This window comes from Nerophis lumbriciformis, linkage group LG32 (genome assembly GCF_033978685.3).
Source record: "Nerophis lumbriciformis linkage group LG32, RoL_Nlum_v2.1, whole genome shotgun sequence".
In the NCBI taxonomy this organism is placed as follows: Eukaryota; Metazoa; Chordata; class Actinopteri; order Syngnathiformes; family Syngnathidae; genus Nerophis; species Nerophis lumbriciformis.
Window position 1 is genome coordinate 9,130,507 of NC_084579.2, and position 18,666 is coordinate 9,149,172.

Below are 18,666 nucleotides of genomic sequence, written 5' to 3' on the forward strand. Positions count from 1 at the left end.
GAACCGGAGGGTATGTTCCAACTATCGTGGGATCACACTCCTCAGCCTTCCTGGTAAGGTCTATTCAGGTGTACTGGAGAGGAGGCTACGCCGGATAGTCGAACCTCGGATTCAGGAGGAACAGTGTGGTTTTTGTCCTGGTCGTGGAACTGTGGACCAGCTCTATACTCTCGGCAGGGTCCTTGAGGGTGCATGGGAGTTTGCCCAACCAGTCTACATGTGTTTTGTGGACTTGGAGAAGGCATTCGACCGTATCCCTCGGGAAGTCCTGTGGGGAGTGCTCAGAGAGTATGGGGTATCGGACTGTCTGATTGTGGCGGTCCGCTCCCTGTATGATCAGTGTCAGAGCTTGGTCCGCATTGCCGGCAGTAAGTCGAACCTGTTTCAGTGAGGGTTGGACTGCGCCAAGGCTGCCCTTTGTCACCGATTCTGTTCATAACTTTTATGGACAGAATTTCTAGGCGCAGTCAAGGCGTTGAGGGGATTTGGTTTGGTGGCTGCAGGATTAGGTCTCTACTTTTTGCAGATGATGTGGTCCTGATGGCTTCATCTGGCCAGGATCTTCAGCTCTCACTGGATCGGTTCGCAGCCGAGTGTGAAGCGACTGGGATGAGAATCAGCACCTCCAAGTCCGAGTCCATGGTTCTCGCCCGGAAAAGGGTGGAGTGCCGTCTCCGGGTTGGGGAGGAGATCTTGACCCAAGTGGAGGAGTTCAAGTACCTCGGAGTCTTGTTCACGAGTGAGGGAAGAGTGGATCGTGAGATCGACAGGCGGATCGGTGCGGCGTCTTCAGTAATGCGGACGCTGTATCGATCCGTTGTGGTGAAGAAGGAGCTGAGCCGGAAGGCAAAGCTCTCAATTTACCGGTCGATCTACGTTCCCATCCTCAACTATGGTCAAGAGCTTTGGGTTATGACCGAAAGGACAAGATCACGGGTACAAGCGGCCGAAATGAGTTTCCTCCGCCGGGTGGCGGGTCTCTCCCTTAGAGATAGGGTGAGAAGCTCTGTCATCCGGGAGGAGCTCAAAGTAAAGCCGCTGCTCCTCATGGAGAGGAGCCAGATGAGGTGGTTTGGGCATCTGGTCAGGATGCCACCCGAAAGCCTCCCTAGGGAGGTGTTTAGGGCACGTCCGACCGGTAGGAGGCCACGGGGAAGACCCAGGACACGTTGGGAAGTATATGTATATAAAATCTATTTCTTTTAGTATGTTAACAAGTAAAACAAAAAAAAAGTCAAACATCACACAGTTAAAAAAAAAAAATCTTCCCTGCCACTGAGTGAGGGTCTCATACCTCCTTGGAAGTGATGTTATCCAAGTCTTGAAACATCATGATGCTGCGTAGCTTCGCTTTAATGAGACACTCAGTTTGCTCCCTTTCAGTCGGCCTGCACCAAACGACACAAAATCAGAGTTGCACTTTCAATAAAAAACAGTGTCTGTCCATTTTTCACACCAAGAGAGAAAGGCCAACATGCTCAACCTTAATAACGTTTAGTATGTACAGTATATGTGTCCTACCGGTCCACAAACATGGTGGGGGAATCTGGCCGGGTGGTCTCCAGGTCAGTCATAGCGTTCCACTCGTTGATGCAGCTCTGCTCTGACGCCACGCAGCTCTCGTAGAAGGCCATCCATGTGAGAGCGATGCCACCCGGGAAGTAGTTAAAGCGGCGCGACACCTCGCATGCCTTGTGGAGCACCTGCAGGGCAGACCTACATAGAGAAAAAAGAACAAACAGTGTGAAAAAGGTTGCACCATTTTGGAAGAATTCACATTTTTCAAGATATAACAGGAGGACTTTAATGTTGTTGAAAAAACCTTTGGCAGGCCAATTTTTTGTAAAAAGAACAATATTTAGTATTTAAATTCAGTAAAATTTTCCATCCATCCATTTTCTACCGCTTGTCCCTCTTGGGGTCGCTGGAGCCTATCCCAGCTGCACCCGGGCATAAAGGCATTTTCCATGCACACCTATTCCTGTTGTGCCACTGAAGCCACGCCCCCTTTATCGTTCATCACATGCATGCACATGCGCTATATGAAATTCAGTTTACATTTTAAATGGGACTAAATATGGTGGATTGGCCACAGGGAATTGGATGATTTTATTTTACTTTATTTTCAGTTCAGTTTATTCATTTTTAGCACATTTAAAAACAACCCCAGCTGACCAAAAGTGTTTTACAGACTTAAAACTAATTATATATAGTACAAAACAGTGTCACATGTATAAAAATACTAGAATAGCGATTGTATCTTAAAAAAGATATCACGTAACAATAGTCTGTAAGTAAATAAAATATATAAAAATAAGAAATAAATAACAAATATATCCTGCCAAACTGGATTCGAAATGTATTTGACGATCAATGACTAAAGTTTTATTTACAAATAAATCAAGGTTTACAACATTTGTATATTTTATTACTTTTATGATACAGAAAAAATACATACAAATTCAAATGCATTGTGGGTCTTTATTTTTGCATATAGAGGTCAAAATTACCCAATTTTTAATGCATGTGTGCTGATAAAATTAAACAGATAAACACACAAACAAATTAAAAAATAATTGCTTAGTTGTTTTTTATGTTTGCATACGGAGGTCCAAATTACACAATTTTTAATGCATGTGTGCTGATAAAATTAAACAAATAAACACAAAAAAATAATTAAAAAATAATTGCTTACTTGTTTTTTATGTTTGCATACGGAGGTCCAAATTACCCAATATTTAATGCATGTGTGCTGATAAAATTAAACAAATAAATTCATAAAAAAATAATTGCTTTCTTGTTTTTTATGTTTGAATATGGAGGTTAAAATTACCCAAGTTTTGATGCAAATAAACACAAACAAATCAGTAAAAAAATAATTGATTTCTTGTTTTTTTATGTTTGCATATCGAGGTCAAAATTACCCAAGTTTTGATGCATGTGTGCTGATAAAATTAAACAAATAAATTCATAAAAAAATAATTGCTTTCTTGTTTTTTATGTTTGAATATGGAGGTTAAAATTACCCAAGTTTTGATGCAAATAAACACATAAACAAATCAGTAAAAAAATTATTTCTTTCTTGTTTTTTATGTTTGCATATGGAGGTCAAAATTACCCATTTTTTAATGCATGTGTGCTAATAAAATTAAACAAATCAACAAATTCATAAAAAAAATATTGCCTTCTTGTTTTTTTGTTTGCATACGGAGGTCAAAATTACCCATTTTTAATGCATGTGTGCTGATAAAATTAAACAAATAAATTCATAAAAAAATAATTGCTTTCTTGTTTTTTATGTCAAAATTACCCAATTTTTAATGCATGTGTGCTGATAAAATGAAACAAATAAACACATAAACAAATCAGTAAAAAAAATCATTTCTTCCTTGTTTTTTATGTTTGCATATGGAGGTCAAAATTACCCATTTTTAATGCATGTGTGCTGATAAAATTAAACAAATAAACAAATTCATAAAAAAATTATTGCTTTCTTGTTTTTTTATGTTTGCATACAGAGGTCAAAATTACCCATTTTTAATGCATGTGTGCTGATAAAATTACACAAATAAATTCATTAAAAAAAATTGCTTTCTTGTTTTTTATGTCAAAATTACCCAATTTTTAATGCATGTGTGCTGATAAAATTAAACAAATAAACACAAACAAATAAATAAATACAATAATTTCTTACTTGTTTTTAGTGTTTGCATACGGAGGTCAAAATTACCCATTTTTTAATGCATGTGTGCTGATAAAATTAAACAAATTCATAACAAAATAATTGCTTTCTTGTTTTTGATGTTTGAATATGGAGGTTAAAATTACCCAAGTTTTGATGCAAATAAACACATAAACAAATCAGTAAAAAAAATAATTTCTTTCTTGTTTTTTATGTTTGCATATGGAGGTCAAAATTACCCATTTTTTAATGCATGTGTGCTGATAAAATTAAACAAATCAACAAATTCATAAAAAAAAATATTGCTTTCTTGTTTTTTTATGTTTGCATACGGAGGTCAAAATTACCCATTTTTAATGCATGTGTGCTGATAAAATTAAACAAATAAATTCATAAAAAAATAATTGCTTTCTTGTTTTTTTATGTCAAAATTACCCAATTTTTAATGCATGTGTGCTGATAAAATTAAACAAATAAACACATAAACAAATAAATAAATACAATAATTTCTTACTTGTTTTTAGTGTTTGCATACAGAGGTCAAAATGACCCATTTTTTAATGCATGTGTGCTGATAAAATTAAACAAATAAACAAATTCATAAAAAAATTATTGCTTTCTTGTTTTTTTATGTTTGCAGATGGAGGTCAAAATTACCCATTTTTAATGCATGTGTGCTGATAACATTAAACAAATAAATTCATAAAAAAATAATTGCTTTCTTGTTTTTTATGTCAAAATTACCCATTTTTTAATGCATGTGTGCTGATCAAATTAAACAAATAAACACAAACAAATAAATAAATACAATAATTTCTTACTTGTTTTTAGTGTTTGCATACAGAGGTCAAAATGACCCATTTTTTAATGCATTTGTGCTGATAAAATTAAACAAATAAACAAATTCATAAAAAAAATTATTGCTTTCTTGTTTTTTTATGTTTGCATACGGAGGTCAAAATTACCCATTTTTAATGCATGTGTGCTGATAAAATTAAACAAATAAATTCATAAAAAAATAATTGCTTTCTTGTTTTTTTATGTCAAAATTACCCAATTTTTAATGCATGTGTGCTGATAAAATTAAACAAATAAACACATAAACAAATAAATAAATACAATAATTTCTTACTTGTTTTTAGTGTTTGCATACAGAGGTCAAAATGACCCATTTTTTAATGCATGTGTGCTGATAAAATTAAACAAATAAACAAATTCATTAAAAAATTATTGCTTTCTTGTTTTTTTATGTTTACATATGGAGGTCAAAATTACCCATTTTTAATGCATGTGTGCTGATAAAATTAAACAAATAAATTCATAAAAAAATAATTGCTTTCTTGTTTTTTATGTCAAAATTACCCATTTTTTAATGCATGTGTGCTGATAAAATTAAACAAATAAACACATAAACAAATACAATAATTTCTTAATTGTTTTTAGTGTTTGCATACGGAGGTCAAAATTACCCATTTTTTAATGCATGTGTGCTGATAAAATTAAACAAATAAACACACAAACAAATTAAAAAATAATTGCTTACTTGTTTTTTATGTTTGCATACGGAGGTCCAAATTACCCAATTTTTAATGCATGTGTGCTGATAAAATTAAACAAATAAACACAAACAAATAATTAAGAAATAATTGCTTACTTGTTTTTTATGTTTGCATATCGAGGTCAAAATTACCCAAGTTTTGATGCATGTGTGCTGATAAAATTAAACAAATAAATTCACAAAAAAATAATTGCTTTCTTCTTTGTTATGTTTGAATATGGAGGTTAAAATTACCCAAGTTTTGATGCAACTAAACACATAAACAAATCAGTAAAAAAAATAATTTCTTTCTTGTTTTTTATGTTTGCATATGGAGGTCAAAATTACCAATTTTTTAATGCATGTGTGCTGATAAAATTAAACAAATAAACAAATTCATAAAAAAGTTATTGCTTTCTTGTTTTTTTATGTTTGCATACGGAGGTCAAAATTACCCATTTTTAATGCATGTGTGCTGATAAAATTAAACAAATAAATTCATAAAAAAATAATTGCTTTCTTGTTTTTTTATGTCAAAATTACCCAATTTTTAATGCATGTGTGCTGATAAAATTAAACAAATAAACACATAAACAAATAAATAAATACAATAATTTCTTACTTGTTTTTAGTGTTTGCATACGGAGGTCAAAATTACCCATTTTTTAATGCATGTGTGCTGATAAAATTAAACAAATTCATAACAAAATAATTGCTTTCTTGTTTTTTATGTTTGAATATGGAGGTTAAAATTACCCACGTTTTGATGCAAATAAACACATAAACAAATCAGTAAAAAAATAATTTCTTTCTTGTTTTTTATGTTTGCATATGGAGGTCAAAATTACCCATTTTTAATGCATGTGTGCTGATAAAATTAAACAAATAAACAAATTCATAAAAAAATTATTGCTTTCTTGTTTTTTTATGTTTGCATACGGAGGTCAAAATTACCCATTTTTAATGCATGTGTGCTGATAAAATTAAACAAATAAATTCATAAAAAAATAATTGCTTTCTTGTTTTTTTATGTCAAAATTACCCAATTTTTAATGCATGTGTGCTGATAAAATTAAACAAATAAACACATAAACAAATAAATAAATACAATAATTTCTTACTTGTTTTTAGTGTTTGCATACAGAGGTCAAAATGACCCATTTTTTAATGCATGTGTGCTGATAAAATTAAACAAATAAACAAATTCATAAAAAAATTATTGCTTTCTTGTTTTTTTATGTTTGCAGATGGAGGTCAAAATTACCCATTTTTAATGCATGTGTGCTGATAACATTAAACAAATAAATTCATAAAAAAATAATTGCTTTCTTGTTTTTTATGTCAAAATTACCCATTTTTTAATGCATGTGTGCTGATCAAATTAAACAAATAAACACAAACAAATAAATAAATACAATAATTTCTTACTTGTTTTTAGTGTTTGCATACAGAGGTCAAAATGACCCATTTTTTAATGCATTTGTGCTGATAAAATTAAACAAATAAACAAATTCATAAAAAAAATTATTGCTTTCTTGTTTTTTTATGTTTGCATACGGAGGTCAAAATTACCCATTTTTAATGCATGTGTGCTGATAAAATTAAACAAATAAATTCATAAAAAAATAATTGCTTTCTTGTTTTTTTATGTCAAAATTACCCAATTTTTAATGCATGTGTGCTGATAAAATTAAACAAATAAACACATAAACAAATAAATAAATACAATAATTTCTTACTTGTTTTTAGTGTTTGCATACAGAGGTCAAAATGACCCATTTTTTAATGCATGTGTGCTGATAAAATTAAACAAATAAACAAATTCATTAAAAAATTATTGCTTTCTTGTTTTTTTATGTTTACATATGGAGGTCAAAATTACCCATTTTTAATGCATGTGTGCTGATAAAATTAAACAAATAAATTCATAAAAAAATAATTGCTTTCTTGTTTTTTATGTCAAAATTACCCATTTTTTAATGCATGTGTGCTGATAAAATTAAACAAATAAACACATAAACAAATACAATAATTTCTTAATTGTTTTTAGTGTTTGCATACGGAGGTCAAAATTACCCATTTTTTAATGCATGTGTGCTGATAAAATTAAACAAATAAACACACAAACAAATTAAAAAATAATTGCTTACTTGTTTTTTATGTTTGCATACGGAGGTCCAAATTACCCAATTTTTAATGCATGTGTGCTGATAAAATTAAACAAATAAACACAAACAAATAATTAAGAAATAATTGCTTACTTGTTTTTTATGTTTGCATATCGAGGTCAAAATTACCCAAGTTTTGATGCATGTGTGCTGATAAAATTAAACAAATAAATTCACAAAAAAATAATTGCTTTCTTCTTTGTTATGTTTGAATATGGAGGTTAAAATTACCCAAGTTTTGATGCAACTAAACACATAAACAAATCAGTAAAAAAAATAATTTCTTTCTTGTTTTTTATGTTTGCATATGGAGGTCAAAATTACCAATTTTTTAATGCATGTGTGCTGATAAAATTAAACAAATAAACAAATTCATAAAAAAGTTATTGCTTTCTTGTTTTTTTATGTTTGCATACGGAGGTCAAAATTACCCATTTTTAATGCATGTGTGCTGATAAAATTAAACAAATAAATTCATAAAAAAATAATTGCTTTCTTGTTTTTTTATGTCAAAATTACCCAATTTTTAATGCATGTGTGCTGATAAAATTAAACAAATAAACACATAAACAAATAAATAAATACAATAATTTCTTACTTGTTTTTAGTGTTTGCATACGGAGGTCAAAATTACCCATTTTTTAATGCATGTGTGCTGATAAAATTAAACAAATTCATAACAAAATAATTGCTTTCTTGTTTTTTATGTTTGAATATGGAGGTTAAAATTACCCACGTTTTGATGCAAATAAACACATAAACAAATCAGTAAAAAAATAATTTCTTTCTTGTTTTTTATGTTTGCATATGGAGGTCAAAATTACCCATTTTTAATGCATGTGTGCTGATAAAATTAAACAAATAAACAAATTCATAAAAAAATTATTGCTTTCTTGTTTTTTTATGTTTGCATACGGAGGTCAAAATTACCCATTTTTAATGCATGTGTGCTGATAAAATTACACAAATAAATTCCTTTAAAAAAATTGCTTTCTTGTTTTTTATGTCAAAATTACCCAATTTTTAATGCATGTGTGCTGATAAAATTAAACAAACACATAAACAAATAAATAAATACAATAATTTCTTACTTGTTTTTAGTGTTTGCATACGGAGGTCAAAATTACCCATTTTTTAATGCATGTGTGCTGATAAAATTAAACAAATTCATAACACAATAATTGCTTTCTTGTTTTTGATGTTTGAATATGGAGGTTAAAATTACCCAAGTTTTGATGCAAATAAACACAAACAAATCAGTAAAAAAATAATTGCTTTCTTGTTTTTTATGTTTGCACATGGAGGTCAAAATTACCCATTTTTTAATGCATCCATCCATCCATTTTCTACCGCTTATTCCCTTTTGGGGTCGCGGGGGGCGCTGGAGCCTATCTCAGCTACAATCGGGCGGAAGGCGGGGTACACCCTGGACAAGTCGCCAGTTCATCGCACCTCATCATTTTTAATGCATGTGTGCTGATAAAATTAAACAAATAAACAAATTCATTAAAAAATTATTGCTTTCTTGTTTTTTTATGTTTGCATATGGAGGTCAAAATTACCCATTTTTAATGCATGTGTGCTGATAAAATTAAACAAATAAATTCATAAAAAAATAATTGCTTTCTTGTTTTTTATGTCAAAATTACCCACTTTTTAATGCATGTGTGCTGATAAAATTAAACAAATAAACACATAAACAAATAAATAAATACAATAATTTCTTAATTGTTTTTAGTGTTTGCATACAGAGGTCAAAATTACCCATTTTTTAATGCATGTGTGCTGATAAAATTAAACAAATTCATAACAAAATAATTGCTTCCTTGTTATTGATGTTTGCATATGGAGGTCAAAACTACCCAAGTTTTTATGCATGTTTACTGATCAAATTAAATATAAATACATAAACAAATACATAAAATGTCATTGAACGGTTGATTTCTATGTTTGCATATAAATGTCAAACTCACCCTAAATTACAAGTTAAATCCATCAAGCACCCATGAAAGCTGCTCAACTTGCAGTATTTCATTATCATTTCCTGCAGTATTGAAATTTCAATATAATCTCTGAAATCTATCACCATTTTTTTTACCCCTCTGCGGCTATAATTGTGAAAGCTTGTAAGAAAATTTTAAAAGAAAAAAATGGTGGTTTGCAATGCTAAAAACTGACCAGCAGGTGGCACTGTGATTGCATCAGCACATCAAACACTGGATTAGTGCAGATGAATTGCTAACAGACAAAATATATGTTTACATAAAAAAGGGGGATGGACATACAATTCAGAAAACTGGAAAAGACATGAGAAAATATTGGAATACTATACACTGTACATTTTAACTACAGTAAAGGATTACAAACTAATATTGTTTCTCCCTTCCAGAAATCCATAAAGTGACTCACCACATGGCCTGCACTGACACAGGCTTGAAGACATGTGAGCGCCCCGCTGTGTTCACACTGAAGCCTCTGAAGGCCGAGAAGGGGAAAAAGAGGAGAACGAGAAGGAGGTGAAGAAGAGTGTGTACGTATGGGTTGTAAATACAGCAACATTGGGGCTTGTTCATGGTACCATTCAACCTGTGGAACATTCCTCCAGTTTACAGAGACAATGTTACTAGGTCAGCAAGAACTGTTCTCACAGGGGGCGTGGAGGGGGGGATTTGATCAACTTCTACGCCGCTGGAGGTCAGTAAAACGCACACATGATCAGATGCATGGCTTACCCATCCCCATCTAAGTGGATGTTGGTGTCGCTCCACAGGGGCAGCACCATCCCGATGGAGCAGCTTTTCCTGGAAGGAGGTACATGTTAGACAGACTCTTGGTAATTAGATGAAGATGTCCACAATTGGGTTTAAAGTACCTGTCTTTGTTAGTGAAATCCATTCCCAGGAGGATGTTCTCCTCCGTATCCTGATGGCCACTGGTGTAGATCACCACCATGTATCGAACCCGCTCCGACCAGCCGCTTTCCAGCCGCACAGCCTAAGAAACAAGTTTATTGTAAACATACATTGCTTGTATTTCCACACACGTTTATTTACTCATTTACAGAGAGTACCCAGACTAACATTTTTGCAAATTATAGTTGTGGCGTCCCCGATGGGTTTCATGTAGAGATGTCGATGCCGATAAATGCTTTGAAATGTAATATCGGAAATTATCGGTATCGGTTTCAAAATTATCGGTATCGGTTTCTAAAAGTAAAATGTATGACTTTGTAAAACGCCGCTGTGTACACGGACGTAGGGAGAAGTACAGAGCGCCAATAAACCTTAAAGGCACTGCCCAGTCACATAATATCTACGGCTTTTCACACACACAAGTGAATGCAAGGCACAATTGGTCAACAGCCATACAGGTCACACTGAGGGTGGCCGTAAAAACAACTTTAACACTGTTACAAATATGCGCCACACTGTGAACCCACACCAAACAAGAATGACAAACACATTTCGGGAGAACATCCGCACCGTAACACAACATAAACACAACAGAACAAATACCCAGAACCCCTTGCAGCACTAACTCTTCCGGGACGCTACAATATACACCCCACCCCCCACCTCAACCTCCTCATGCTCTCTCAGGGAGAGCATGTCCCAAATTCCAAGCTGCTGTTTTGAGGCATGTTAAAAAAAAGAATGTACTTTGTGACTTCAATGATAAATATGGCAGTGCCATGTTGGCATTTTTTTTTTCCATAACTTGAGTTGATTTATTTTGGAAAACCTTGTTACATTGTTTAATGCATCCAGCGGGGCTACACAACAAAATTAGGCCTAATAATGTGTTAATTCCACGACTGTATATATCGTTATCGGTTGATATCGGAATCGGTAATCAAGAGTTGGACAATATCGGATATCGGCAAAAAAGCCATTATCGGACATCTCTAGTGACTGTTATGACAAAAAAAAAAAAAGAAACTTACTAGCTTTATGCGATCTTCAGAGCGCAAGATCTTAAACATGACCTGTAAGTGTTGAGGTAAGTCACCTAGAAGACAAAAATAAATGTTTTTTTTTTAGTCCACTTTAACGGTAAATGATAGATTTTCACTGTAAATACTTCATTTTGTAGCAAGCTAGTGAAGTGGTTCCTTTCTAATAACAATAACTTCAGTCGTGAGTGTTTTGTTTGTTTGTCCTACCCGCATGTTTGTGGTGGGTGGGGGTGCTGGGTGCGTCTGAGCTGCCGCCCTGCTGGAGGAAGAGGGCGGCGCCTTTGACCATGAAGAAGCTCTCGTTGAGGCTGAAGAGAGAAACACAGAAGGACAACGTTATGGATGCAGTGACGCAACCTAAAATAGCCCATTCATCGGCAGTGCGCCCTATGTTACATTAAGTCCCATTTATTGTCATCTACTGCCTCATTCTCAGCAGAATGCATGCCACAGATTGCAGACATACCCTATCCACATGCATTGACAATACCTCCGTTTTCGTACACACCACTTTTGGTCGGAAACAAAAATAAAAAATGTTTAAGTGTGGCCTGGTTTTTGTATAACTTTTGGTTTTTTTGCAACCAAATACTACATATAACAAACTAGTCTGTTTGCCCTGCATATCATTTTGCGTAATTGAGTGCACTGAAAATTTGCCGACTGCAAAAATGTTAGAATAATTATGTATATATTATCACACAACTTTTATGCTTAAGGGCCGTTGCTATAGTTATTATCAATTATGCTGAAGTGGTATTTTTTTTGTCTGTGCAAAGCTGGCAATCCAAAAGATTGCAAGCCAGTCTGGTATCAGTGTCTGTGTCCAGGAACCGCCTGCTGACTGCCAAGGCCGAACACCGCCGTGACGCAGACAGAGCAGAGACAAGGCGATATCACCAGCGTCAATACATTTGCATTTTTGTATAATCATATATTGTGTCTAACTGTAGTTGTCGAGATTACCCCCTTCCCTCAGCGACAGCTTCAGTGATGTAACCAGGGACCTCCCAAATAAATAGAGGAAGCACGCGGGCTGGACTTTTAGAACGTAGTTTGGATCTGTAACTAGAATACAGCCCAAAACACGTGTCTCCTCAATTGAGCAAAATGTAATTCTTTCTCTGCATGATTCCTTGCTTCTTTTTTAATAAATGTCATCAGTGTTTGAGCCTGACAAAAACAACCCACCATGTGTCATGGTTGTGCATGGTTGAGTTTGTCATGACCACAGGATGCAGAGATTGAAGGTGATGTGCAGGTAAAAGAGTTCAATTAAACTGGAAAAATAATCACAGGTAGCAAAAAGAAGGCTAGTGCACAGTATGTAGTGGCAGTAAGGTATGCGGCACAAAGTCAAACACTGACACAAAACAATAAAAGAGCGCTGGCAAGGAGCAGCAGGTGAAACAAAATTAAAACATGTGCACTGACAGGAAACTCAACAGAAAGTGAAGAGAGTCCAACAGGAAGTAGAACCAAAATGTGAGCTTCAGGACAGGAAATGATGCAAAACCCCAACAAATGTCATGCAAATCATGACACTATAGGGCCAAACAATGTTGCGAGTGCCAGCCCTTTGCTTAAAAACATTACTGAATTTAAGACAGAACTCTTTAATTTTAAATGTTTATGTTACGGTGGAAGAGGGGTTAGTGAGTCTGCCTCACAATACGAAGCTCCTGAATAGTCCTGGGTTCAATCCCGGGCTCGGGATCTTTCTGTGTGGAGTTTGCATGTTCTCCCCGGGTACTCCGGCTTCCTCCCACCTCCAAAAACATGCACCTGGGGATAGGTTGATTGGCAACACTAAAAAATTGGCCCTAGTGTGTGAATGTGAGTGTGAATGTTGTCTGTCTATCTGCGTTGGCCCTGGGATGAGGTGGCGACTTGTCCAGGGTGTACCCCGCCTTCCGCCCGATTGTAGCTGAGATAGGCTCCAGCGCACCCCCGCGCCCCCGAAGGGAATAAGCGGTAGAAAATGGATGGATGGATGGATGTTGCCATGTTTATTTATGCATTTAATTCCTCATTTATACATACTTGGCTTTGTTTTCTGCCTGTTAAACTGTAATCATTTTATATCAAATGTGATTTGTGTTAATATTTCTAGGGGTCTGGAATAGATTAATTGGATTTATATAATTTCTTGTGGCTTCCTTTTGGAGAAAAAAATGATGTACCGCTGTATATTAATCATGGGTCTTGCTCCTCCGGGTTCTTCGGACCACCAACCACGGACATGACAGCTGCGTTCAGGGTTTTGAACAAGGTTTTCTTTTTCAATAAATTGTCCTTAGTGTGCTTTCCAGCCATGTTCAAGTCTTTCTCGCTCTCGCTCGTGCTCGTTCTCCACCATCAACAACTCCAACTTCTCCAACCACTTCCTTCCCGACTGCTGCCCTTTTATAGAGTGACAGGTGATCAGACAAACGCGCCCAGGTGGGCCATCTACGCACCTGTCGGAACCGGCCCCGTCACACCCCGCTTCGCTGCAGGTCCGCAGGCCACGCCTCCTCACAGAAGGCGGTAACAAGGAGAGCGTTTGCGTCCACGCTGACATGGAACACATAGCCTCATTGTTTCACCTCCGGCACAGCACAAAAAAAATCTCCAAGTGACACAGAGCCACCATCACAAGACCTTGTCTATCTTCTTCCTTTAAGTGACGCGGCGCCATTGTTTGTGTGAGGATAACGCTGACATGGCAATAAACAATGTGGCTCAGCTGTTAAAGCCCAATAGATAGCTGATATTGTAACTCATCGCGTATTACCCTGTGACACAAACCAATACATTTAGTAAGGAAGCGCTACAATGGAGGACGTCCAGCATTTCATTGAGGGTGGAACCTTTGAAGTTGAACAATTTGTGGGGAAACAATCTTGCAAAATTTCCGCCATCCATCTGTGATGGTATGGGGGTGTATTAGTGCCCAACGCATGGGTAACTTACACATCTGTGAAGGCGCCATTAATGCTGAAAGGTACATACAGGTTTTGGAACAACATATGTTGGCATCCAAGCAATGTCTTTTTCATGACCGCCCCTGCTTATTTCAGCAAGACAATGCCAAGACACATTCTGCACGTGTTACAACAGCGTGGCTTTGTAGTAAAAGAGTGCGGGTACTAGACTGGCCTGCCTGTAGTCCAGACCTGTCTCCCATTGAAAATGTGTGGCCCTTTATGAAGCGTAGAATACCACAACTGAACAACTTAAGCTGTACATCAAGCAAGAATGGGAAATAATTCCACCTGAAAAGCTTCAAATATTGGTCTCCTCAGTTCCCAAACGTTTACTGAGTGTTGTTAAAAGGAAAGGACATGTAACACAGTAGTAAAAATGTCCCTGTCTCAACCTTTTTGCAATGTTTGCTGCCATTAAATTTGAAATTAATGATTATTTAGTCTCTCTACATACTCAGTCTATGAACATTACATCATCACACCCAAGACAATGGGCACATACACACCCTCCCCCACCCCACGCCTTCACCACCGCTTGTTTCCCCTCGTGGTGATGGACGGCTGGCAGCGCTTCATAGCAGCAGTCGACCTCCAGGGCCCCAACTCCCCGCCCCTTTGTTGCGAGTTGTCGTGATTAAATGTAACGTGTTTATGTGTGCATTGCATGGAGGTTTTTTCCCACTCCAGACTAGGCCCCCTTAGGAGCCCAGTCTAGATTGTATTTTTTTACTCATCTTCTTCCCCAGCGTTTTACTTTTTCTTATCTTTTACGGGGCGCCTTTGGCGACCCATCAGCATTCCTGTTCTGTAACCCTGTACACTGTTTGTTTGTCTAATCTTGAACGGGTTTGTGCTGAAAACATAGTTTCGTTGTACTTGTGCAATGACAATAAAGTCCTATCCTATCCTATTTGCAAAAAAAAAAAAAAAAGAAGTTTTTCAGTTCGAACATTAAATATCTTGTCTTTGCAGTCTATTCAATTGAATATAGGTTGGAAAGGATTTGCAATTCATTGTATTCTGTTTTTATTTACCATTTACACAACGTGACAACTTCACTGGTTTAGGGTTTTGTACAAACCCCGTTTCCATATGAGTTGGGAAATTGTTTTAGATGTAAATATAAACGGAATACAATGATTTGCAAATCCGTTTCAACCCATGTTCAGTTGAATATGCTACAAAGACAACATATTTGATGTTCAAACTGATAAACATTTTTTTTTGGGCAAATAATCATTAACTTTAGAATTTGATGCCAGCAACACGTGACAAAGAAGTTGGGAAAGGTGGCAATAAATACCGATAAAGTTGAGGAATGCTCATCAAACACTTATTTGGAACATCCCACAGGTGTGCAGGCTAATTGGGAACAGGTGGGTGCCATGATTGGGTATAAAAACAGCTTCCCAAAAAATGCTCAGTCTTTCACAAGAAAGGATGGGGCGAGGGTCACCACTTTGTCCACAACTGCGTGAGCAAATAGTCAAACAGTTTAAGAACAACGTTTCTCAAAGTGCAATTGCAAGAAATTTAGGGATTTCACCATCTACGGTCCATAATATCATCAAAAGGTTCAGAGAATCTGGAGAAATCACTCCACGTAAGCGGCATGGCCGGAAACCAACATTGAATGACCGTGACCTTTGATCCTTCAGACGGCACTGTATCAAAAACCGACATCAATCTCTAAAGGATATCACCACATGGGCTCAGGAACACTTCAGAAAACCACTGTCACTAAATACAGTTGGTCGCTACATCTGTAAGTGCAAGTTAAAGCTCTACTATGCAAAGCGAAAGCCATTTATCAACAACACCCAGAAACACCGCCGGCTTCTCTGGGCCCGAGATCATCTAAGATGGACTCATGCATAGTGGAAAAGTGTTCTGTGGTCTGACGAGTCCACATTTCAAATTGTTTTTGGAAATATTCGACATCGTGTCATCCAGACCAAAAGGGAAGCGAACCATCCAGACTGTTATCAAGGCAAAGTTGAAAAGCCAGCATCTGTGATGGTATGGGGGTGTATTAGTGCCCAAGGCATGGGTAACTTACACATCTGTGAAGGCACCATTAATGCTGAAAGATACATACAGGTTTTGGAGCAACATATGCTGCCATCTAAGCGCCGTCTTTTTCATGGACGCCCCTGCTTATTTCAGCAAGACAATGCCAAGCCACATTCAGCACGTGTCACAACAGCGTAGCTTCGTAAAAAAAAGAGTGCGGGTACTTTCCTGGCCTGCCTGCAGTCCAGACCTGTCTCCCATCGAAAATGTGTGGCGCATTATGAAGCGTAAAATACGACAGCTGAGACCCCGGACTGTTGAATGACTGAAGCTCTACATAAAACAAGAATGGGAAAGAATTCCACTTTCAAAGCTTCAACATTTAGTTTCCTCAGTTCCCAATCATTTACTGAGTGTTGTTAAAAGGAAAGGCCATGTAACACAGTGGTGAACATGCCCTTTCCCAACTACTTTGGCACGTGTTGCAGCCATGAAATTCCAAGTTAATTATTATTTGCAAAAAAAAATAAAGTTTATGAGTTTGAACATCAAATATGTTGTCTTTGTAGTGCATTCAACTGAATATGGGTTGAAAATGATTTGCAAATCGTTGTATTCCGTTTATATTTACATCTAACACAATTTCCCAACTCATATGGAAACGGGGTTTGTACTTTCCCATGCTCCCCAAATCATTATCAAAGATAAAAAAAAACAAGATCTTTCCAATTATCACCTGCTTCCAACTAACAGCCTGTCATCTTTGCGGTTTACTGCTACATAAACAGTGGAGATCTAATTAAAAGCTGCTGTTATCTTACATGATCTCCCGCCGAGTCCAAAGAGTTTTCTTCAGCAAGTGAGGCAGGCAGCTGGCCTTACGAGAAGCTCTCACCATCCTTGTCCTCCAGATGGGGGCTTGAAAACTAGCTTTTAAGTCCCCTTCATCTTCCTTCCTTCCCATGTCTGCTCGGATTCCTTGCATCAGCTGACACGTCATGTGCCACAATGCCGTCATTCATCGGCGAGAGGACGACAAGAAACTCTGCAATGATGAATGTATGAGCGGGCGGGTCCAGACAAAGCATGACGCGGCTGTTTCAGCTGAGCATACAAAAGGCTCGAGTTTTTTGCCATAAATCACGTCTTTGGTGACGTCGGCTGGATTAGAGGGGCAGCATTGTAACCGAGGTTTACTGCGTGTTTATGTAACCCAGCGGAGGCATCAATTGCTATTATTCTTACGAGTACCGCAATACTACAAACCCTGTTTCCATATGAGTTGGGAAATTGTGTTAGATGTAAATATAAACGGAATACAATGATTTGCAAATCCTTTTCAACCCATTTTCAATTGAATGCACTACAAAGACAAGATATTTGATGTTCAAACTCATAAACTTTATTTATTTTTTGCAAATAATAATTAACTTAGAATTTCATGGCTGCCAAAGTAGTTGGGAAAAGGCATGTTCACCACTGTGTTACATGGCCTTTCCTTTTAACAACACTCAGTAAACATTTGGGAAATGAGGAGACACATTTTTTAAGCTTCCCAGGTGGAATTCTTTCCCATTCTTGCTTGATGTACAACTTAAGTTGTTCAACAGTCCGGGGGTCTCCGTTGTGGTATTTTAGGCTTCATAATGCGCCACACATTTTCAATGGGAGACAGGTCTGGACTACAGGCAGGCCAGTCTAGTACCCGCGCTCTTTTACTATGAAGCCACGTTGATGTAACACGTGGCTTGGCATTGTCTTGCTGAAATAAGCAGGGGCGTCCATGGTAACGTTGCTTGGATGGCAACATATGTTGTTCCAAAACCTGTATGTACCTTTCAGCATTAATGGCGCCTTCACAGTTGTGTAAGTTACCCATGTCTTGGGCACTAATACACCCCCATACCATCACAGATGCTGCCTTTTCAATTTTGCGCCTATAACAATCCGGATGGTTCTTTTCCTCTTTGGTCCGGAGGATACGACGTCCACAGTTTCCAAAAACAATTCGAAATGTGGACTCGTCAGACCACAGGACACTTTTCCACTTTGTATCAGTCCATCTTAGATGAGCTCAGGCCCAGCGAAGCCGACGGCGTTTCTGGGTGTTGTTGATAAACGGTTTTCGCCTTGCATAGGAGAGTTTTAACTTGCACTTACAGATGTAGCGACCAACTGTAGTTACTGACAGTGGGTTTCTGAAGTGTTCCTAAGCCCATGTGGTGATATTCTTTACACACTGATGTTACTTGTTGATGCAGTACAGCCTGAGGGATCGAAGGTCACGGGCTTAGCTGCTTACGTGCAGTGATTTCTCCAGATTCTCTGAACCCTTTGATGAT

At 36.6% G+C, this 18,666-nt stretch overlaps 1 protein-coding gene and 1 long non-coding RNA gene across 3 annotated transcripts in view; one reads left to right on the forward strand and one right to left on the reverse strand.

Annotated features, from left to right (window-relative positions):
* The window catches only part of LOC133574573 (uncharacterized), a 73,083-nt gene extending 63,057 nt beyond the window's left edge, over positions 1–10,026 (forward strand). The window contains exons 2-3 of one of the 2 annotated variants that reach the window (XR_009811411.1): positions 9,777–9,903; positions 9,993–10,026. This is a non-coding gene — a long non-coding RNA (uncharacterized lncRNA). Of the gene's footprint in view, positions 1–9,776; positions 9,918–9,992 lie in introns of both variants that reach the window. The other variant, XR_009811410.1, reaches the window with a different exon arrangement.
* ssh1b (slingshot protein phosphatase 1b) overlaps positions 1–18,666 on the reverse strand; it is a 54,840-nt gene that overhangs the window by 15,596 nt on the left and 20,578 nt on the right. Inside the window, exons 4-10 of the mRNA XM_061926742.1 lie at positions 11,550–11,650; positions 11,331–11,395; positions 10,260–10,381; positions 10,120–10,188; positions 9,797–9,862; positions 1,522–1,716; positions 1,295–1,388 (exon numbers count right to left, since the gene is read on the reverse strand). Coding sequence (XP_061782726.1) covers positions 1,295–1,388; positions 1,522–1,716; positions 9,797–9,862; positions 10,120–10,188; positions 10,260–10,381; positions 11,331–11,395; positions 11,550–11,650 — 712 coding nt within the window. The remainder of the gene's footprint in view (positions 1–1,294; positions 1,389–1,521; positions 1,717–9,796; positions 9,863–10,119; positions 10,189–10,259; positions 10,382–11,330; positions 11,396–11,549; positions 11,651–18,666) is intronic.